This window comes from Poeciliopsis prolifica, unplaced genomic scaffold, assembly GCF_027474105.1.
Source record: "Poeciliopsis prolifica strain line A6 unplaced genomic scaffold, Auburn_PproV2 SCAFFOLD029, whole genome shotgun sequence".
In the NCBI taxonomy this organism is placed as follows: Eukaryota; Metazoa; Chordata; class Actinopteri; order Cyprinodontiformes; family Poeciliidae; genus Poeciliopsis; species Poeciliopsis prolifica.
The window spans coordinates 212,114-235,283 of NW_026562404.1; the positions used below are offsets into that span (position 1 = coordinate 212,114).

Consider the following 23,170-nt stretch of genomic DNA (forward strand, 5'->3'; position numbering starts at 1 on the left):
AATTTACCTTTTCGTGTTATTTACGAGCTATGGAAAAAATAAGAAGTTATAAAACCTCGTAACAATTTCTGAAGTTAAAAGTTTTGAGACGAGATAAAGGGTTCTCCGGGGACATTTTTGGACGCCACTATTTCCGGGTGCGGCGGAAGCTGCAAGTGTTTGCAGAAAATCCGTCCGAAGATGGAGACTTTGACTGCGGGACATATGATGAGTTTAGCGGCTCTGCAGAGACAAGACCCGTATATAAACAAGCTGCTGGATGTTACCGGCCAGGTAGCTCTCTACAACTTCAACTCCAAAGTGAACGAATGGGTAAGTTTGGGAAGAATGGACAAAGCTAGCTACATGTTTGTATAGCACATTAGCTATTCTCTCTAAAATAAAAATGATTAAAGACGTTTTAGTAAATCATGTTAAAGTTTATCCAGGCAGCACTGGTGGACGTCTGGTTCGATCCAGGTCCTTGTTCTTGTACTCTGTGGGAAATACGTAGATTATCGGCGTTATTAAGCTAACCGAGGCTCGCTAGCAGCGGCTAGCTGTAGCCGCTGTTTTTTTTTTTTTTTTTTTTTTTTTTTAACCCGATTTGGCTTTGCAGTAATTGTTCCTGACTGAAACCGCATGTTTTTTATTTTAGGAGAAGACTGAAATCGAAGGAACTCTATTTGTTTATTCGAGGTAAGCACACAAGATGTATAAATTGTGTTTAAACGGAGAATCGCGAAGGTTGTTTACTGGTGTTTGCTACGTCATTTGACGTATTTAGCACACGTGTGCAGGCCGCGGTTCTTGTAAACAACAGGGCCATGTGATGGAATCGCCTGCTCCTTCAACTGGAGAAATATACATGATTTAAAAAAAAGTATTTTCCTGCTTCAAGTGCACAGACACAGCATATCCCATGGTGTTATAACTTCTAGAGCAAAGATTAGATCCACGGTGTCCCATTTGATACTTTTTTCTTTTTCGTCTTCTTTGGCTTTAGAATAGGTTAGTTGGAAATTTTCTTGGAAGGATTGACAATTCATTGGTTTCCACATACATGTGCGGAGCGATTTACTTCATATTATTTGGAAACAGTAAGGTTGTACTTAGATCTTTGCATGAAGTTTTGTTTTCATTTCATTCAATAAAAGCTAGATCATTGAAAGCTAAATTATTGCTAAACTTAGTTTTGGTTTACCTTTGAACCTTTGACTTGAAACGCATTGTAAGTTTTGTCATGACTTTAGATGTCTATATTGTATAGATGTCAAATTAAAAAATTAATGTAAAAAATAAACTTGTAAATTTCCTGAGAAAATATTAGGAGTTCAACAGGGCACAAATTCAAACCCAAGAGTTTTTGGTATAGCTTTTTCTGTTTTGTACACATGTGTACCAAACAAATGCAGTGCTGATTTAAAGCTGACAACACAGAGAAAGACTTGACTACAGCTTTCATTATATCTTTGCTGGATGATGAATTATCCCTGTAATCATTGCAGTAAACAGAATATTGTTGTTTTGATACCATATTCAGATCAATAATAGATAACTATGATAGCGTAGCTTTGAATTCTCAAAGACTAAGCTAATTTTGTAAATAATACTTAACGCTGAAAATGGAAAGTATTTAACATAAGTGATTTGTATACCGTTTGTCCTTTTCAAAGGTCTGCCTCGCCTCACCATGGCTTCACCATCATGAATCGACTGAGTACAGAGAACCTTGTGGAGCCGATAAACAAAGATCTGGAGTTCCAGCTGCAGGATCCCTTCCTGCTCTACAGGAATGGCAACTGTGAGTGTTTTGAGGAAAAAATATAGACTTAAGAGATTTCTCAGCTCGAACAGATCTCAAAGGGTTTAGTCAGTTTTAGTTTTTCAATCTTCAGATGCACTTCTTGTTTCTTCAAAGGGTCATTTTGCACCTGATTTGAACAATACTTAACGCGATAACAAGTGTTGGAGTGACCAAAGTTGCCCAGTAAAGGTGATTGCACAGTTCTGCTACTTGCAAAAAAAGACAATAAACAAATGCTATAAATTTGATTAGAACTGTGATACTGTTAACAGCAGGATGAGTATTTGTTTCTTTCTGTTAAAAACTTGGAAATTTGTTTCAAGTTTCCTCGTAAATACAATAAAAAATGAATTTCTTCTCATTGTTATTATGCATTGAGAGTCTTTTACATTTGTGTGTGTCTGTCACAGTTAATTTGTACCTCAAAGCACACACAGTCGCTGTCACACTGGTGTTAAAGGTTTACCTCTGAAAAGGCTAGACAAACATCTTCCCACCGTCCGGTGGAACATTTCTCGTCCGTTCTGCATGAAGTCATCTTTGAGTCTCCTTGACGCATTGAGGAGGAAAACCTTGTTATTCATGGCCGTCGCTCGCCATGCAGCAACTCCAGCTCAGCTTGGCTGCTGCCGTCTTCCTGCATTTGGGAAAGAATCAAACCCACCAAACTCTGACTGCGGCACCAGACTGCTACTTGATGTTTATCTTACTGTAAGTTAGAGTCAGATCAGCAAAAAGGAATGTCAGAAAGTCCCTCAGATCTTCAGAAAGTAGCTGACAGCATTGCCGCCTAGGTAATCTATTAGAAGTCTGAAGACAAGTTTCATCACGGCAACGAACAAAGAGTTGGATTGCTTTCCCATTTGTTTGCTTATGAGAAAAAATAGCATAGCCAAGGTGAGGGTTAAAGTAGACTGCTCCCCCTTTGGACTCGGTTTCCCCATCAGCCTCGCTGGAATGGACGACATGATGCAGGAACTTGCCGGGTATCCAAATCAGCAGCTCCTCTTATTGCCTTACTAGAGACTGAAGGTTGTTTTTGTAATTCCTCCTTGGTTTTGATCCATTAGTTCGCCTTGGCTCCAGATCTAGGTCTCTCACTCTCTGGTCTGCTGTTCAGCTGCTGCTGTAAATGTCTAGCTGTTAGAACAGATTCCTGGCTTCTGATCTTAAGATGAATTGTACAAAGTTAAAAATCTGCAGAAGAAGGATGGTTATAAAAGAGCAGAGTGTCGAGAAGATGGAAGGGGAATTCCTCACAGAGATTTTGATAGTGATTATTTGAGTCTAAATCCAGTCCCGTTTGAGCGCCATTGAACTAAGTGCTGCAGGCTGTGGTTTGTGTTCAGATTTGAAGTATGCTATTGGAGAGAAACATGGACTTTAAGACACTTGTTTACATCTTTTCATATTCCCTCTGCTAACAGGAGGGTGCGCAGGGAGGCAAACACTTGGGTTGCTAGGCTAGCTCAGCCTCAGGAGGGTCCCTGAGTGCACCAGCATTTTGTCACACACAAATAACAAGATTGTTCTGTTGACTAATTATTGTTACTTTGGTGAAAGCAGGAAAACCTTCAGTTTTGTTTCAAGGCAGGTGAAGTTTCCTTCTTGTTTGCTGATTATTTTGGAGTTTGGAAACTTATTCCCTTAAACAAATCTGAATGTTCATCTAATCATTAAATTATTAATTAATACGTTACTGATATTTAAAAAAAATACGTTTAGATTTAGACACATCCCAAGATGTTCTCCTTTGTTTGTCTAGTATTTTAAAGTGCAGAGCTTTGTCTAGTGTAATTGTTCTCTAGATATTCACAGTAAACATTCTCTAAAATGAAGTGTTTGTGTTTTCTGACAGTGGGTATCTATAGCATTTGGTTCTACGACAAACGGGATTGTCACCGCATCGCCCAGCTGATGGTCAAGTAAGAATATTCATTTGGGTCTACTTGTACATAAAATGAGACATTTTCCTCTTTGATTTGAGTCATTAAAGCAGTATTAACTCCTCCAGATGACAAAAAAGCTTAAAATTACACTTTTCTATTTAATAGAATATCTTTGAAATAGTTTGTAAATTCATCTGTAAAAGGGAACACCATATTGCATACAGAGTAAAACATTTGAAGCATTTATTTCTGTCAGTTATGGCTAACAGCTAAATGAAAACTTCAAATTCAGGTCTCCAGAAAAGGATGAAAAAAAAGTTACTCTGTTATTTTATGGCCTAAACAATCACAAGGAAGACTGCGTACTTTACAGATGTCCAGGAAACGTCAACAAAAAGTGATTGTTAAAGACGCTGGTTGTTAACAGTGCAATGTCCAAGACTGCTAATGAAAAGATAAGGAGGAAAAAGTGTGTTAGAAAAAGGTGCAGGAGCTGCAGGGATAAGGACACACTTAAACAAATAAAACTCTATCAAGAGATTCTCAAGCTTTGAACAGCAGGTTGGGTCAGTGCTGGTTTTTTTAAAGATGTGAACTTAAACTATCACTCTTTGTGTTTTGGCTTTTCTGAATCAGAGATAATGGAAGTTTATTATTGAGGATAAAAAAAGATTGGACTCTTCTTCTGTTTAAAAGTTCCTTTTTGTAAGATGAAAGTTACATTTGGAGTTTACAGGAAGAAAGACTTCTTAAGTCCAAAGTAAGCATATTTGTCTACCAGGACATTTTATCCTCAGCAGAGGATGCTTCCCTCAGCAGATAAACTGTATAGAAATGTTGATTTCATTTAACTGGAGCTCTTGGCACTTGGCCGCACTCACAAAAGTACCAATTCCAGCTATAATACCTGTAGCATCTTGGTGCTTAACCTGCCAGTAAACTGCCTGACCCGAATGTCACAGAGAATCTAAGCAGGTTTTTCACAGACATAACAAACCCAGCAATGCAGAGAAGATGAAGGCCAGCATATTCCATAGATCTGAGGCAGTAATTCATGCAAACCCTAACCAATTATTGAGTTTATATACGAGAGCAGATGGGTGTACTTTTGAGCAGGAGGACATTACTTTGTGTCCCTCTTATTAAGTTTTTTTGGAAACTTGACTTTTGTTTTGGTTCTTGTTCGTAACTGGAAATGAAAATGTAATTGAATCGCAGTAGGTCTGATTAAACTATTCAAGTTTGACATTCTCAACTTGTAGAAAAGACTGGAATCTTCCTTTGTTTGTCCTTCAGTAGGAAAATTCACATATTCATCAGCAGCAAATTGACAGGCGAGTGTCAATGATGATAATACATCATCAAAGTCATTCTGATTTGAAAAGCACATGCCCTGCCTCAACCTATTCTCCAGGATTGTGAAACAAGAAATGGACCACGCCCTGAGAAAAACCCCAGAGAGGATGGACCCAGGGAGAACCAATGGAGTCGCAGAATCCCGACCCATCGACATCCTGGAGCTGCTCAGCAAAGCCAAGGAGGAATACCACAGGGTGAGGGAGCGCCTCGTGTTCCCTCATTGTTTCTGTTCATCTTTACAGGACAGCATTTTTACTGTAAAATATATAACAGTGAATGTCTTGCTTCTCCTCACTGAAACATCAACACAGAGTTTTGAAAATATGTTTTTATGTTGTAGAAAAAAAGTAGATTATTTTAGGCATAGCAGCTCCTAGACACTCTACTAAGAAGAGGTGTTTTTTTTTCTGAAAAAAAGACATTGTCCTATTCTGTCAAAATGGATGTAATGTCCAAATGCTGCCACCAGGTGGCAACAATATTAACGTCTAAGTAGTTTCTGAAAACTATTTATTTGATGTCTCCCAGGTCTAGAAAAGCATCACAAAGAAAATGGAAAATATTAGAAAAATCAGCATTAATATTTCTTTGTTGCATTTTCAACATTTTACATCAGGCACCAAATCTAAATAAATGTAGCTTTACACCTGGTTATTTTTTCAGGTTTTAAATTTTGAAACCTGTCCCATCCTTCTTAAACCTTTCTTTATTCTGTATGTGTTCCCTGTGTCGATTTTAGATAAATTAACTTAAATTTGTCAATTCTACATGTCTTGTGTGCTTTGAAGGCCCAGAGTGGAGAAACAGACGCGTCTGCAGAGTTAAATTTGAAAACGAGCATCAGCAGGGTCCCAGAACCTGCACACAGTACACATCCAGCTGAAAAGGTAGCTTGTTTATTTATTTATTTTCCAACATTTGCATTTGGAAACCAGAGCTGGTTATGCTGCAGACTAAAGCCAGTCTTCTTGAGAAGTAATTTAATAACTGAAGTCAAGATGGAGCGATTCTAATTCCTGAAAACATTTATTGAAATGAAAGTAGCAGAAGTGACAAAAGACAAAAATGTCATCATCCAAGCGGTGTATATAGATCAGTTTTTTTTTATTCCACATATTTTTATCTTATGTTAATATAATTCAAATTAAAAATTAAACAAATATGAAGTTATTTGAGCAGTGGTTCTAAAAGTTGGATTTACACTGAGGTTAAATTAGACGCTGTTTGGATGACTTCTGAACATAAAATTTTTGTAAAGGCTGCTGAGTACAAGCACGCCACACTTTTCAGAATTGTATTTGCAAAAATATTTTGAAGCCCTTCATAATTTTCTTTTCACAGTTTCTCCTTTGTCTTTATCTGTGTGACACAATCTGCGATTGTATTGTATTAATGCGAGTTTTGTTTATCTTGCACCAGTCACTGATTTAAGCTAATCATGTTGCACTGTCTACCACCCAGAGCTCTCACACCATGGTGAAGCAGATCACTGTTGAGGAGCTCTTTGGTTCTCCGCTCCCTAAAGAACATTCTGCGCAGAACGCCGCCTCATCCTCCTCCTCTGGCAGCCTCCCGAGCGCCTATGTGCAGAAGCAGCCGTATCCTGCTGCAGCTCACCAGGCTCCTCTCCTCACCCAGCAGTTCTCAACCCACGACCCCGGCTCTAGCCAGCAGCCACACGGACCTGCTCCCATCCCCACCCCCTACACACTCAATCCCAGTCCTGTCTTCAAGGCCATGATCCCCATGCCAGACCCCCAGCCTCACTGCTCCGTCTCCCCTCTGCTGATGGCTCCAGCTGGATCGGAGCATCAGAATAACCTCGCCGCACCTGCAGCACCTTCATCTGCCTTTCTGGGACAGGACATTGTTAGCTCTCTCAAGCCAGCAGCTTCATCTGTGAATTCCAGCATCCACAAACCCATCCTGGCTCCCAGCTTCCTGCCGAGCACGCTGGTCCCCCCTCACAGCTTCCAAGAGCCCAAGAAGGACGTTTTCTCTCAGCCTCCCAAATTGATTGCGCCGATGTCTGTGAGTTCAGCTTCTTGCTGTTTGTCTCTGGTAACTGATGCTCTACCAGTATTTGTTCTTAAATCACCATATTTCTTTCTTTGTTTCTTTTTTCCTCTCAGGCTATTCCTATGAGCCCTGGTCTTGCTGTTCCAGGCTCACATGCTTCAGTGCTGCTCTCCCCAAGTGCTTTCCAGCAGACTACAAATAAAACTACAACAGTACCGGTCATCCCGGCCGCCCCTCCGGATCCATCCTCTGCTTCTGGAAGAGCTGCAGAGAGTCTGCAGGCCCCCTGCAGTAAAACTCAGCTGCAGGACACTTTGATACACCTCATTAAGGTACTGGTCATCTGGAGTCTGTCAAACAATCAAAATAAGAACAGTTTCCTGACAAGCTTATGCTAACTGTCTGTCTATTGGCGCCTCTAGTGGCCATTAAACAATGGATTTTATTGCATTAACATGTCCTCATTCTGAAAATACAAAAAAAAAAAAATAACTTTTTACATTTATTCAGTTGTGAAAAATGGGCTAAATAATCATTTTTAAGCGAAAATCATTATTGCCACAGTTATTAATTTAAAAAAGATTAATGTAGAATTTTGATGTTGCAAGTGATAATTGAGCTCAAATAAAAAGGAGGATTTGAAGAAAAATTTGTGGAACATTGTGCTACTACATGAACTTTCATTGTAAGGCTTTTTTAAAGGGGTGCCACATTTAGTACACATTTTAATCATTCTACTTTTTTCGCTCCCTCCTCCAGAATGACTCGGACTTCCTCAGTGCCATTCATGACGCTTACCTGCAGAGCGTATCCAAGGACTTCAGCAGCTTGAAGCTGTAGTCTGGCTTCAAGCGGACATCATTTCAGTGTTAGGGCTTCTTTCTGGCCACAGAAGAGGACACATGATTTTGGGAGAAAACGAAGAATGAGCAGGCAGGTTTGTGACGCACGCTGTCTTTTTTTCGCCACTGGTTCGTGTGCCGAGGATTGTGACAGGAAAGCCGCGCAATCTACCCCCGGAATCTCCTGTTAGCCCGGATCAGTCGGTGGATAACCGAGGCAACACGAAGGGGAGACTATTTCTTCTCTGCGTCCCTCAGCCGTACTTTCCAAATAAGGTGAATCTGGTTAAACTAATGGCCGCTTCTTCAAGAAATCTGATTGCTTCCCGGAAAGGGAGGAAAACAATGGATGTTCATTTACAAAAAATTTTTTATTTTATTTTTATTTTTTTTAAATAAATACCTTCCTTTTCTACCGAGATGCAGTTGAAGCCAAAAAAGCATAAATTATGAATTTTTCTTTGAGCAGTTTTTTTTTTCTTCATTTTTTTAAAATTTACGTTCAGTGGTACAATATATTCGTGACTCCTAATCGCACAAAGCCCCATCTTTGCATCCTTTCTTTCCTCCAGTTGTTCCTGTATCCTTTTGTTTTCATCCTTGTTTGCTGTTGCCTCTCCTCCACCAGCTGAGCTCTCAGTGCTTGACCTTTGACCTTCTCGGGGGAGAAGACTTGTGCAATACACACGAGATTCAGACCAGCACTATGAGATGCTTAAGGAAGGTACTGCAGAACTAGATTTATATGAATTTTAATATCTTCTGCAAAAAAGTGGGAAAAATGTCATGATGGTGTTTGGATTCCTGTTTACATTCATTCTATAATCAATACGCATAAGGAAAAGTTGGGGTTGAATTTTCTTTAACAACTTCATTCTCATCTGTACTGGGGGGGGGCAAGTCGTTAAAGTTTGGATTGGACGAAATGAACTTTCTTTTTTTGTTTACAGTTTGATTTCAAACAAAGAAAAATCAGTAAAACTTCAATTAAATTGTCCTCTTTGCAGTAGAAGACTACTGCACTACATCTAGTGGTGAATCCTGACAGGAATAGTACATCCAGGGAGTCCAAGGGACAAGAAAAGTTTATTTTGCAGATGTTTTAGTCCACAAAAGCTTTCTCCACATCTGTAGTCACAACATAATGGGCATGCTGGCTCTTTTCCTCTCCAAAACTATGGATGTTAGTTTGCAGGCTCTGATTTATTTTCCAAAACAAGCAGTGAAACAATGTATTTTTGTTAGCAGTATGAAAGTCTGCCCTTTTTATCATTTTTTAAATAATTTTTTTTCATTTTGCTTCGCTTTATTTTTTTGAAAAATCAGAAACGTCCTTGAATAAATTGAGATTATATTAACTGCTAAATACAACACTCATAATAAAGTTGGAAATTAAAAATCATCCTTTACCGTATTGGCTTACCTTCACTGAAAAAAATGAAGAAACCTTTATTTATTTTTTAACAAAATTCTAAGTGCCACACTTATTGACACTCCTAATAATTACAATTCTGAACTGAAGGTTTTTTAAATGGATGTTTTTGCTTTTTTTTTTTAGTTGATCAGAGTGCCTAGGAAATATTTGTACTAATAATTACCTTCCTATTTCAAGACCCAAATTTTCTTAGTCACTGTTCAAAATGGGCACTTGGAGAAAATGCCTTTAAACACAAAAAGAGTTGCAACTGACTTTAAGAAATTCTCTGTTCTCCTAAACCAACCTGTGTCTGAAACATTGTGAAACATTGAAACTGCAGGTGAAAGAAATCTAGAGTTCACATTTGGATAACTGCAAGAAATTGGTGTAATAAATTACTAATTTAAAAAGAAAAACAAACAACCAATTGCCACTCCATTGTGTTCCTTGGTCTGTTGCTACAGCAAACTGTTTTTAATACTTTATCTGCTCATCTTTACCAATAATTGTGGCGTAAATCCTTTGACTGACATCATGACTTGAATGTGTTTGCCATCAACATCAGCTCTGTGCTTCAGTGCTGTTTCTTTTCTGTTTTTTTTTCTTTCTTTCTTTTTTTAATTAAGCTCAGAGATGCAAAGTTAAATATGTGCAGCCTGGAACAAACCAGATGTCAGTCGATGTTTCCGGTACTAAGTGGAAATCTTGATTAAATGAGTGCTTTTTTCCAGTCCATCTGTCCTAGGATTTCGAAATAAATCCTTTTGAAATAAATCCTAGAACAGATGTCATATTTTAGATTTTAAGATCATTATTTATCATTCTGGCCAGAGTTGTGTTTCTTGAATAAGTCATTGCAATTTGTTTTTTTCTTTTTCTTTTTGTCATTGTGCATAAGTGGACATTATTCATATTTTGTGATAATAAAGATCTGAACTCAAAAACGTGTGCTGCTTTTTGTCTTCTTTAAGACATTGCAAAGCTGAACTCATACTGGGCTTAGCCTTTGTAAAAAACAAAAACAAAAAAACAAAAACCCGATTAAGTCTTGCTGGTCTTCATTGATTTAATCAACGTTGCACTTCCCCGTATTGTCCACCAGGTGTCACTATCAGCCTTCAGCAAACATCTGGATGGACGATGGCGCTGTTGAATCTTTGGTCGTTTTGTTAACTGAGAATCGCGATATTGACTTCAGTGAATCTCTGCATCTATTAAACGATCCACATTAAAAGATCCGAGAAACGCACAGGCGGGTTTCTGATTTAATCCCTGGCACCCATACGAGTTGTGCCGCGTTTGGATGAACTCCAGAGCCATGTGATCCATATTCATGGGCTTTGCTTCCAAACACTCCCTCCATCCTCCGTGACTCCCTCACGCCGCTCAGCGCTGCCTCCTCTGAACTCCTGCCATCGTCCTCTGCGCTCCCATCATCTCCCATGTTTTATTCTCCTGAACCGAACATCTGACCTGCAGCCTTTTTTTAATTTAGGCTATTTATTTTTTAACTCTTTCCTTGAGTTTTGTCCCGTTTGTGTTGTTGCCGCTCCGCCTCTCTTTCTTTCGCTGCATCGGACAGATGGAGGACTACCACAAGCCGGACCAGCAGACGGTGCAGGCGCTCAGGAACGTCGCCGCCCGGCTCCGAATCAACTCCATCAGGGCGACGACTGCGGCGGGCGGCGGGTGAGACGAGATGACACACCGACCTGCTGGCTGGAGCTTTAAATTGCTTTAAATTATTGCCACCGAACAAGAAATCACCGCGAAAGGCATCGTGATCTGATGTTGGGGATGTTTGCTGCTGTTTCTCTGACTCTTTTGGTGGTTGTGCGCAATTTGGCAAAAAAAAATAAATACAAAAAAAAGCAATTATTTCATATGGATTTTGACAACTAAAACATGCTACTTTAGTGAGATTTCTTTTATTCTTCAACTAAGTGGAGTCGTGTATTTAGAACCCCTTCAATGCATTGTAGGTCATTTATAATATGGGATGAATTTGGAGGAGGGAGAGGATGGAGGGCCTTGAGTAATGTTAATTGGTTTTGCTGAAAATGTAATAAAAATCTGACATTCCGATTTGTTTGCAAAATTACTGCAAGTCACTTATTATTATTATTAGTGCTCTTCAGCCACTTTTCTTTTATTTCCTTTTTAAACACAAAAACAGTGAAAGTGCCTGTCTGGATTGCTAAGTTGGGTATAACTGGGCTGATTTGCGAACAAAAGGTTGAGCCTCGTTTCTGTTGAACCATTATGGCTCTCCCATATCTTGGCAACTGTTCAGTTTCTCTGGATGTATAACATACAGAGACGTATCAGGTGTATTGGTTCCAGAAACCAGTGGTGTGTCGTCGCATCATGGCATCACATGATGTCGGTCATCTTCCTGCTCGTCCCTGACCCATTCTCATCTCCATATCTGCATTTGCACAGAACATGTTTGGAGGATTTAAGCAAGAATCGCGTTTGTCTTTGGATAAAAGCCACATGCCTGAGTTCTCTCTTGTTTTTTGCAGCCATCCCACATCATGCTGCAGTGCAGCAGAGGTCATGTCTGTGCTCTTCTTTCATTCCATGAAGTATCGACCCGAAGACCCCCGTAACCCCAACAATGATCGCTTCGTCCTCTCCAAGGTAAAACCAGAACGCCCATCTGCACGGAGGCTTTGCAGTAGAAACTGAAGGAAATGGCTCATCAAAGTATGTTTGTATCTCTACTTGTTAACCGTTTTCATAACTCCGTTTCATATTTAACTATAAACATATTTGCAGCCATTTTATTTCTTCATGTGCTGCTACGCCACACAGCACTGTTCACTTTCTGCCTGTTTCCCTAAACCAAGACAAGCGACAAACACTGAGCCACGTTTTACCATGTCCACATAATTATTAATGATCACCAAGCAGCTGTTTAACGTCTTTCCTTTGCCTCTCCAGGGTCATGCAGCTCCTGTGCTGTATGCTGTCTGGGCAGAGGTCGGCTACCTGAAGGAGAACGAGCTTCTGAACCTCCGCAAAGTCGACTCTATCCTGGAGGGCCATCCTGTGCCGGTGAGGTGACACCGAGTGCTGCAGGAAGAAAAAAAGCATCCAAATAACGCAAAGTACCACTTACTTTCACCTCAAATTATCTGACAACTGCTTTCCGTAATTACTTACACCATCTTTTATTTTCACTTTTCTTTTTATGATGACGGATCAGAAGCTTTTAAGTGTGGCAAGTAAAGATTAAAAAAAATCTGTAAGGGAGTAAATAATTTTTCTCCGCACTGTATTTTCACTGATGACACCGCAGGCAGTTGCAAATCTCTTTCTGTTTGGCAAACAAAGTTTGTTCTCTGCTGCAGACATTGTCAGCACTGTTCACACCGAGTCCAGACACGACGACACCCAAACCCATTTCCAGTTTGGACCTCTGTCGCATGTCCTTGAGGATGGACAAAACAATCCATCCTCTGTCTCACTGAGCTCCGGCTGCCGTACCGTCTCACTGCTTGTGTCGCCGTTCTTCCCGACAGAAGCAGCAGTTCGTGGATGTGGCCACTGGATCTCTGGGTCAGGGCCTCGGAGCCGCCTGTGGAATGGCCTACACTGGAAAATACTTTGACAAGGCCAGGTAACATCCGCAGCGACGTGCACACCTGGAACAAGCTCACCCGCAGACTTAGCAACATCGAAACAGGAGTTCAGCAACTGGATTTGTAAAAAATGAAGATATGCTAGAAGTATTCGAAGACGGCTCATAAATCCAACAGATAAATAAAACATCCAAGATCTTAATTGTTACACGAGATGCAGAAAAATATGCTGATGATGTCTTGCTATTTGAATTCAAAACTGCTGAATAACTTCATCAGCATTTATTGTTCTGATCAAATGTAAGGACACAAAAATTACGTTTACAATATACAATATTTTCTTTTGTGCAGACAGATATATTTATACATGCTTGAAATGTATAAATATATCCAACAATCTGTTGTTGCAAATGTTTTATTTACTTTAATGAAATCTTAAAAACCTCTTAAAATCATTGAATGATTTAAATGTGACTTTGGTTCTTCTTTAAACATTCAGCTAAAAAAAATCCCGATATTCAACATTTTAAGAAAAAAACAACAACAACAACAATAAAGGATGCCCAGCACTTGAATTTGCACAAAATTATGCATGACATCACATCCACTGCAGGGAGCCGTGCTGATGTGACATTTTGGATTTGCATCAAATGCTCCCTGACAGACCCGAGTCTGTGGTGACATTTGGACCAGAGCAAAACTTCCTTTCGGTTCACTTTTAGACTTTAAGGTCTTAAATTGGAAGAAAATTACCAAAAAGGGGCGTTCAAGTGACAAAACATATTGATTCTGAGTGAGCTGTTAATGTACAAAGCTGCATTTATAATTCACATTGATTTATTGGCTGGAGTTCAAATGTATATTCCTCTTTGACTCCATGTCAGACGGAGCAGTTTTATTTAAACACTTACTCAGCTGATTGGTAACTGGTTTGGGTCGCTCCACGTGTGTCTCCTTTGTTCTGCGGCAATCTAGAAAGAATCGTGGATTTCTCTCCAACAATAGACTGCCGTCGCTTTAAGGCCTCTAAAGGGACAAAAAAAAAACAACAACAAAAAAACCGGAAAAAAAACATAAAATTCACACTTTCAAGGATTTAAACCAGGTTGAATAATTTCAGTCTGAACAGAAGTGAAGGAGAGCGAAACAGTTGTTAAAGTAATGCCGAATGTCCTGCTTGTTGCGTTCCGCATTCTGTGTGCGATCGATTATTTCTGCTCTAATAATCACACACGGAAAACAAAAAACACACACACACACACTAGCTCCTTCGTCGCTCTGCCTCACCAATGTGCCACATGTCCTCTCAAAACAACACTACAGTAAAATCAGATATATATGATAGATTTTTATTATAAATGCGTTTTTGTGTTTATATCTCATGTGATGGTGAGGATTCGATTGCCCAGAAACAAATGTTGTGTGGGCATATAACATTCTTTTAATTCTCAAATAGGTTACTTCTTCATTGATGGTTTTTATTAGCATGCTCTTTACAATTTTTACTTCGAATTTGTCATATTTATTATTACTATGCTTATGGTGCATTTTTGCAGCCTGATTTTCATTTTGGTGCCTTCTGAAATGTGCTTAATGCGCGTGGGCATAAACAAAACCTAACCAAACATAAATGACAGAAACATTGGATGTTATTATTAAATTTAAAATAAAATCTTCTGAACAGGACACGTAATCCAGTTTTTAAAGCGTAAAACTAATTGAAAACATCAGCTTTTCTAGTATTCAAAACTGAAAATACTACATGTTGTCTAGACTATATATTTTGTAAATGAATTTGCACTCGCAAATCACTTTGCACATCCAGGGATTTTTTCTTTCTTTTTTTTTTAAATAGTTTTATATGCCACACTTTTCAGATTATTTAAAATTTAAGACATGAATGCTGTGCTTTTTTTGTGTGTCGGTTTGTGACATAATGAGAACCAGATCAAGGAATTGATCCGAACCAGATCAAAGAATTGATCTGGTTCGGATAATGAAGCATCACAGAATGTTAACACTGGAGGCGTCACTCTTCATCTCCTCTGTGGTTTTGTTTAGACAGGATGTGATGCAACACGACTCACAGACATCGCCACTGGCTGAGTTTGGGTTGTTTGCAGTAATCGCTTTCACCTTGTCTAAATCTGTTATTCTCACCTCAGAACCTGAGAAATTGATTTTTTTCTTTCTTAGTTTGAATTGTTGGAGGTGTCCAGAATGCATTTCAAATGCACTTGAAAATGCTGCCGTGTAAAATAAATATGCTTTAATACATAGAAATATTCACTGACCATAAGGCTTGTATTTATTTTAAATCTTGTTTCAGAAGCTGGCAGGTTTTCTCATTCTGCTGTCTCTCTTCCTCTCATCTCTTTCCACTCGTCCTCCCCTCTCTGCCACGCGTTATTAATCTTGGAGCTCGTGGCTGGAAAGCGTGCTTTAGAGCTGCATGTCTCATGTCAAACATGTTCATCCTGTTTTTAGGCTCAGGAACAGGATTTTGTGGAGATGTGACAGAAGTGATGATGCTACTTCTCTGCATCTCTCCCTGTGTGTAGCTATCGGGTGTTCTGCCTGCTGGGTGATGGAGAGGTGTCGGAGGGCGCGGTGTGGGAGGCCATGGCCTTCGCCTCCTACTATCAGCTGGACAACCTGGTGGCCATAATGGACATTAACCGCCTGGGCCAGAGCGACCCGGCTCCACTGCAGCACCACGTGGAGAAGTACCAGCGACGCTGTGAGGCGTTCGGGTGAGCGAAGCGTGAAGCGGCGCGGGACGCACAACAGAAGAAAAATAAGCGATGTGCATTAACATTGGTGACTTGACACAATGTTGATAACCTGTGATAAACAAACAATTATAAACTGTTTTTATTCTGTTTTTAACCCGAACTTAAGATAATAAAATGTCTATACAGTTACTGGGAAAAAAAATCATTGTTTCCATCGCAGCAACAAGAGTTTCTTGAAAAAGTTGCTTTTGGCAAATGCCTGATGTTCTGGTATTATGGTTGCTGTAAACAACCAGTTCAGCAGAATATGTAGCAGATATAGAGATTTAACGCTTGGTACGTAAATAAATAGCCAACATTCATTGCAGTTCAAAAGCTTCTTTACAACACCGAATTTACACACAACAATAATGTTGCAAAATAATGTATAGCCACAAAAGCAAATATATGACTTCAAATTAATCTACTTTGGCTTTAAGAAATGGTCCAATAAAATTTCCATGAGTCCTAGTTGTTCCTCTTTAGGAAGCTTGACTTAATTTATGGACCTATTTGTTTTGGATGTGTTTTTTTTTTTTGTCTGGATTACTTGGACTGTCGCACAGACGCATAGTGTGGAATTGATGTTGATAACCATTAGAAACCCATATTCTGAAGAATATCTGCATGAGTAATGCTTATTTTCTCTAAGAAAAACAGAAAGTTTATTTCCTCTCTGTCCAGCTGGCATGCCGTCATTGTGGACGGTCACAGTGTGGAGGAGCTGTGCAAGGTGCTGAGTCAGCCCCGCCACCAGCCCCTCGCCATCATCGCCAAGACCATCAAGGGCAAAGGCATCCCAGGTACCGCCAAGATTTCTACCAATGAGAACCTGAAGCAATCGGAATGACTCGGTGATTTGTTAAGGTTAAAACTTATCTGGTTAAAGAGGTGGAAACTGACCCTGATTGGGTTTGACACGCCGTCAGTGCCTTTTGCCTCCAATAATCCAGGCAGCTCTGTACTGCTTCAGCTGCTGCAGCTCAATAATCCTCCAGAATGTGTAAGGTACACTCCCAGCAGCCACCCATTGTGCTCTTGTGATAATAAGGCCAAAAGTGTGAGACCACATCTGTGTGAGCGAGAAAGCAGCATGGAGTTATTTTAAGAACATAGTTTGCATTGAGAAGCTTTAAATCTTTACTAAGAAAGCCAAAAGTTTTTTTGACCTCTTATTTCAACCCCTCAAGTTTGAAACGGCCTGTCTTCACTTTGTGAAGTGAAAAATTGTTATCATTTGGACATCTGGACAGGCTCATTCCTGTCTGAACTTGGCTAAATGTAAAGATGATGGGGGGAGTTTTGGTTGCAGAGTATGCATGAAGGCGTCCTAAAGACCACTCCATGCAAATATCTGACCTCTGGAAGCCTGCAGGCCAACTCCACAGGTCAGTCCTTTGTAATAAATCATGTGTCTAAATTATGTGTCTGTCAGCGGCTGAGGATAAGATGGGCTGGCATGGAAAGCCTCTGCCCAAAGACATGTCGGAGAGCGTGATCAGGGAGCTGCAGAGCCGCATCGTCAGCTGCAACAAGCGCCTCTATCCTGCGCTGCCCAATGAGGACACATCGCCCGTCAGCCTGCGCAACATCCGCATGCCAAGCGCACCCAACTACAAACCTGGAGACAAGGTGAGATCTGTGACGATGACCGTGAGACATTTAGCTCGTTAAACGGGATGATTGACGGCATTTTTCAAGTTCCTCTCCACTGATTTGTGTTGTTGTTGTTTTTTTAACCAGATTGCCACGAGGAAGGCATACGGCGTGGCCCTGGCCAAGCTGGGCCGCTACAACGAACGAGTGGTGGTCCTCGATGGAGACACCAAAAACTCCACCTTCTCTGAGCTCTTCAAAAATGAGCATCCCAACCGCTACGTGGAGTGCTACATTGCAGAGCAGAACATGGTGAGAAAATTGAGGCACTTCCGGGGTTTCGAGTGGAGAGACTGGAGAACGTTGTGGTTTACGATAACTTTCCACCGTTCCCACTGAACAATGCCTTCAGTGACGCAAGCATGGATCTTTTTGATTAAAACTGAAAGAACTAAAGACGGTCCAGCAGAAATGAAAACGCAGATTTTGTCTTCACTGCTCTGATATGAATCTCCTGCGAATGAAATCGATTTTCAAAAAAGAAATTAGCTTCGATTTGGGGAAAAGGTCAATTTAGTCTGACTTTATTGAAAATCAAAGATAAGACGTTTCTGTGCTTCGTTTCAGTCGATTCCTTTTAGATATCAGAAAACTAATTCAAACTACTCCTGTAATTTAGAAAATTAATATATATTGTGTGCTGGTTTAAGACTTTTGCACAGTTTTACATGACAACTGTCTATGTAATTAAAAGTTACACAGAAGTACTGCACGTTTACGCAATATTTTATGCACACAAAGCAGTGCATAAATGCGAAAAGGAAATGAAACATGATTTTAAATATATTTTTGTTGATGCAGTCAGGAGGAATTGAAACAGTGATTCAAAGCTCTGGTTGAAAAGTCCATGCAGAAAATCAGCCATTATTTAAACCCTCTACAAATCTGGCCTACAGAGTAAGAGTAGGGCAAAGAAACGTGTGGATTAAGGAGCTCTGGTCAGATGAGAAAAACGCAAAACCCTTTCCTGAGTATATTTGTGCACAACACTACTCAACACACTTTGCGTCTCCTTAACCTTTACCTTTACTCTCTCGTGCAGGTCAGCGTGGCCATCGGCTGCGCTGCACGCGACCGTAACGTGGTGTTCGCCAGCACCTTCGCCACGTTCTTCACCCGAGCCTACGACCAGCTTCGCATGGCCGCCATCTCCGAGAGCAACATCAACCTCTGCGGCTCCCACTGCGGCGTTTCCATCGGTCAGTTCCTCTCGTGGTTTTGGATTGTCTTTTGTTTTACAACGCAACGCAACTTGTTTGAGAAGTGGCCCTGTTGTTGAATTAGGGGAAGACGGGCCGTCCCAGATGGGCCTGGAGGACCTGGCCATGTTCAGAGCCATTCCCACTGCGACCGTCTTCTACCCGAGCGACGGGGTCTCCACCGAGAAGGCCGTGGAGCTCGCAGCCATCACAAAGGTACTCGAATTGCACTTTTAATCAGCGACGGACTTAAAAACGGCGACATCACAGGACGATGACTTCTGGTTTGTTGCAGGGTTTGTGCTTCATACGCACAAGTCGCCCAGAAAACAACGTCATTTACAACTGCAACGAGGACTTCCATGTTGGTCAGGCTAAGGTCTGGAGCAGCGCTTCCTCTCCGTTTCATTTTTATTTTGTTTTCAATTTATTTTTTTTTACATACAGTGCAAACTGCATATTTACTCACCTGGTGTAAAAAAACGACATTTATTTTCATATGATCAGACACAAACTCAGATTACAGTGTGTCCTGGTACACTAAAATATTTTTTATTTGCTAAATGCTAACATAATCAGAGTATTCTCTCTTTAACTTCAGTAGTTTACATTTGCAATCCGAGAAAGTCCAGAAGATGATGACGTCAAACCTTTTGTAAGGTTCTGATTTCACAACATTTGGGCTGAAAATATTTTCAGACGAAGCGTCAGGAAGAGAACTGTGGACTAACCTTTGCTGCTTTCCTGATTCCTCTGCACTTTGCGAACATTGGAAGCAACAGGTCAAACCGACATTTCATATTTGTACTACGGCATAATGTTCCATGTTCGACTTCAGGTCGTGTATAAAACCAGTGACGACCATGTGACCGTGGTGGGAGCAGGGGTGACCCTCCACGAGGCTCTGGCTGCAGCAGAAATGCTGAAGAAAGGTTGGGAGCCACGGAACAAAAGATAGAGACCAACCAAAGGCAGCAGAAAATGATGGATAACCTTCAGTACATTGGAGTTTTTCTTCTTCTCCTTTTCTTCAGAGAGAATCAACATTCGCGTGATCGACCCGTTCACCATCAAACCCCTGGACTCCAAGACCATCATCGACAGTGCCAGAGCCACCAGAGGACGCATCATCACAGTGGAAGACCACTACTACGAAGGTAAACCACTTGTTTTGCTAGATACAAATGAAGCATTCTGGCTAAAGAACATGTAATGCTGTGTAATGTCAAATGTTTAACTGATCTTGATTGGCTACTGTTATAATAAGGTAGAGATAAATACCCGTTTTTTTTTTTTAAATGAGCTAATTTCATTGATTGATATTAATATCTACCTAGTCATATTGCAGTATTCTTAAAATTGTGTTCTGAATATTAAACAATGTTTATTTATTTTTGCACATTTCAGTAAAGTACAAAACTAATGAACGCCTCTGCAAAAATATAGTGACTTTTTTTGTTTTTGTCTCCATCATGTTCAGTTCAACTCAGAGAAGAAATATCTCTGGGTCTTTGTGTTACTTGCGTTAAACTTTGTGGTTTTACAGAAAACAAACTGAATATAGAGAAGAGAATGAAGGGGATAGATGTTGTACATGGCGGAGGAACCAGGGCTGTCAGTGCTTCTTAATTTCAACTCTGGCCTTTGGGCTCCTGCCGACCTAAATAACAGCTACAGCCTGACAGATACAAGCTTTGAGAAACTGCTTCCCTTCCGGTCTCGTTTTGTTTTTTTCATTGTATATGTTTCAGGTTATCTTGATTAAACTGCTGTTCCTATCATTTAATGAATACTTTACAGGTATTTTTTACCATTTTATGTGACTGACTAACACAAAATACCACGTAATTGAGAGGTGGGGGGGAGTGATACACGATTATTTTTTTTTATTTTAAGCAAAAATCTGAAAAGTGTGTTACATCACATCCCTCCAACAGAGAAGCCAAGTTGAATTCAGAAGGATGTGCTGGACGACTGGAGCGCACAGATAGCGATTTTGGGCGCAAACCGTCACTTTCGACTGGCTCTGCTCTGCTTTCAGGTGGACTCGGCGAGGCCGTGTGCTCGGCGGTGGTGAATGAACCCGGATTCACCGTTCACCGCCTGGCGGTCTCCCAGGTGCCCCGCAGCGGCAAGCCCCACGAGCTGCTGCGGCTCTTCGGCATCGACCGCGACGCCATCGCCCAGGCGGTGCGCAAGACGCTCAGCAGCTCTGCCAACGCCAAATAAGGACATCCGGCGGAGCGACATGATAACTGCCGCCATTTAACCTGTGATCACCGTGGAAACAAACAATAAAACCCTCACAGAAAGAAAGACGGTGTGGCCCGTCCGGGTCTCTCTCACTCTCTAACGAGCAAACAGAAGATTTTTGTTGGTAATGTGATCCGCTGCAGAGTTTTACCACCATCAGTTGGAGTTCGGTAAACATTCCTTTTCCTCTTTACTCACAGATATTCACTCCTTCACCCCGTAGTTCCCCTTCTACCTCTAAATTGAAAGTGCTGGTGCTGCTGTAGTGTTTCAGTAAAAAAAGCAGTAAACGTAGTTTGGAGTCGTGTATTTTTATATCGTATGTCATGTCTGTGGAGCCTCTCTCACGCTTCGGGCAAAGTGTGTTCTCCACCTGGTGTGAACGTGTAGATCTCACCCCACAGCCGGGTGGAGGAAACCTCAGGCTTGGCCTGTTTTGAGCACTGACTGTTTTTAACTCTTTCGACTCTGATTTTGGTTTGGACTGCTTCACACAAATAAAGGGATGGTTTATTCACAATCCGCCTGTCTGGTGTCGTCCTTGAGGCTTTCTTTCAAAGAAAAGGAAGAATGAGTGAGGTTTGCCAATCCTAAGCGTTTCAGTGAATAATGTATTCATCTGTTCTATTTGATGGGAAGTGGGAATATGGGTAAATTAAACCCAGGTTTTAAAATCATCATGTTGGGATTACTGAAATCTGATGGAATGTGTCTGAAACATTTGATTAGCTTTGAGAATAGACTTTTATTCTCACAACTTTTGCTGTTGCTAAATAATAAAGCAGAGAAATAAACATGGGATGTAAAGATGCAGGAAGACACCAACAAAACAAAAGCAGAAACAGAGCCACTATTTGCAACACCATCGGAGGTATCATAATTATTTTTTGTCAAAAGCTTTTCTAAAATAATGTTTTCAAAAATCCTATAAATGCCTTGGAAAGAAACAGAACAATGCCTGAAAAAGTTGTTGGGAGAGTTTTTATCCTTGAGTACTGAAAAAGTTAAAGTAATTTTATGCATTTGTTTTGTTCAGAGACCTGCTGACTGGCTGATATCTGCCTGATCATAAAAGCTCAAAGTTGCTCTGTTTCATCTATATTTAATGCTAGTTAATAATTAAAAAGCATGCTAAAAGATTTATGCAGGCTGCAGCCACTGCCTGTGCATCCAAAAATAAGACGCGTGTCATAAGACGCGTTGGTTCATTTTGTTTACCGGTCAGTGAGGGCATCAAACTGAGAACAAAGGATAGAGTGTAAAAAACAGGTAATGTCTGCAAAATTGCTTTGCAATTTATTTATACACCAATATATTAGGGTTAGCATAAAATATTCAAAAACATTCTCCTACAGAGACGTTGAAAATCTTGTAAACTTCTGGTGCAGACAGAAAACTGAAAATTATTATTTGTACTGTTAACCTGATGACCCACCTGCTTCAATATGGATCATAAAAGATCTGAGACAAACTGGATTCCCTAAATTTAGAAAGGAACAAAAGGGAAGAAAATCATCTTGTACTTTGAAATACAAAGCATTTTAGCTGAAATTAGTCAGTTTTGGTCAACCTGTGATGACATTTGTTGTTGTACCTTAGAGTTTTTCTGCTCTCAACTCCCAACAGCAAGAGAGGACCTCAGGAGATGTTATGTGTAGGATAACCTTTGACCCCTACTCCAATAGCTCAGCGGGAAGGGCGGTTGTCTGCAGTGTTAGCTGTCGGCGTGGGAGCAAAGGAAATAAAGCAGTCTGACAGATCGCGTGCGTGGGTGTAAGGGTCTACACCCTTACATCCAGCTTGTTGGACTTCTGTTGCACCGACTGCACCTGCTGGGTGTTTGAGTCCGACCCCATCTAAGCATCTGTCAGTGTGAATCCTCTGTATCGATGCAGAACACACACGCACACAAAACAATCCTGCTGTCAAATTCACTTACATCTAAAATACATATTGGCCATATAAATCGATCACATTAAAACTTGACCCTGTATCCTAACACTGATTTTGTGCTTTCACACACATATGGGTCACTGTGAGGAAAGCACCACGACATCAGACCGACATGCGTCAATTAAAGAGGCGATACAGCAAGACCATTTTGGATCAACAAGCGGGGGAGCAAGTTACAGAGACTGTTTTCATTATAAAGCACAGTAGCGGAGGCTACAGAAGAGGAGCAAGAGGCTGAGGAGGAAACCCCAGCAGAGGAGTTCAGCAAAGCTGCTCACTCTGAAGAGAAACAGGAACCATTTGGGTTGAAAGATGTGAACAGTTGGAAGTGTCTGTTTTCTCTCATGTCATAATTTAATGTGGTAAACATTGGTAAAACATTTTATTGAAGCACTTCAAGCTGCATGTAAACAGGTGATGAAATGAATCATATTTT

At 40.5% G+C, this 23,170-nt stretch overlaps 3 protein-coding genes across 3 annotated transcripts in view; 2 read left to right on the forward strand and 1 right to left on the reverse strand.

The window, feature by feature from the left end:
* LOC129372579 (voltage-dependent L-type calcium channel subunit alpha-1D-like) overlaps window positions 1-2,690 on the reverse strand; it is a 69,085-nt gene extending 66,395 nt beyond the window's left edge. Inside the window, 1 exon segment of the mRNA XM_055049997.1 lies at window positions 2,253-2,690. Within this exon segment, the coding sequence (XP_054905972.1) occupies window positions 2,253-2,370 (118 nt within the window). The 5' untranslated portion in view covers window positions 2,371-2,690.
* Window positions 111-10,256, forward strand: dcp1a (decapping mRNA 1A). The gene is made up of 9 exons (XM_055049996.1): window positions 111-312; window positions 638-678; window positions 1,656-1,783; window positions 3,645-3,711; window positions 5,090-5,228; window positions 5,823-5,921; window positions 6,496-7,065; window positions 7,167-7,385; window positions 7,813-10,256. Exons 1-9 carry the CDS (start codon window positions 181-183, stop codon window positions 7,891-7,893), a joined length of 1,476 nt encoding a protein of 491 aa, XP_054905971.1. The 5' UTR covers window positions 111-180; the 3' UTR covers window positions 7,894-10,256.
* Window positions 10,257-10,570: 314 nt separating this feature from the next.
* Window positions 10,571-21,311, forward strand: LOC129372544 (transketolase-like). Its single transcript, XM_055049950.1, has 14 exons — window positions 10,571-11,001; window positions 11,838-11,955; window positions 12,259-12,372; window positions 12,840-12,937; window positions 15,461-15,652; window positions 16,358-16,476; window positions 17,109-17,305; window positions 17,417-17,581; window positions 18,372-18,528; window positions 18,614-18,744; window positions 18,824-18,907; window positions 19,367-19,460; window positions 19,563-19,685; window positions 20,570-21,311. The coding sequence occupies exons 1-14, from the start codon at window positions 10,895-10,897 to the stop codon at window positions 20,755-20,757; spliced, it is 1,887 nt and encodes a 628-aa protein (XP_054905925.1). The 5' UTR covers window positions 10,571-10,894; the 3' UTR covers window positions 20,758-21,311.
* The last annotated feature ends 1,859 nt before the right edge of the window (window positions 21,312-23,170 follow it).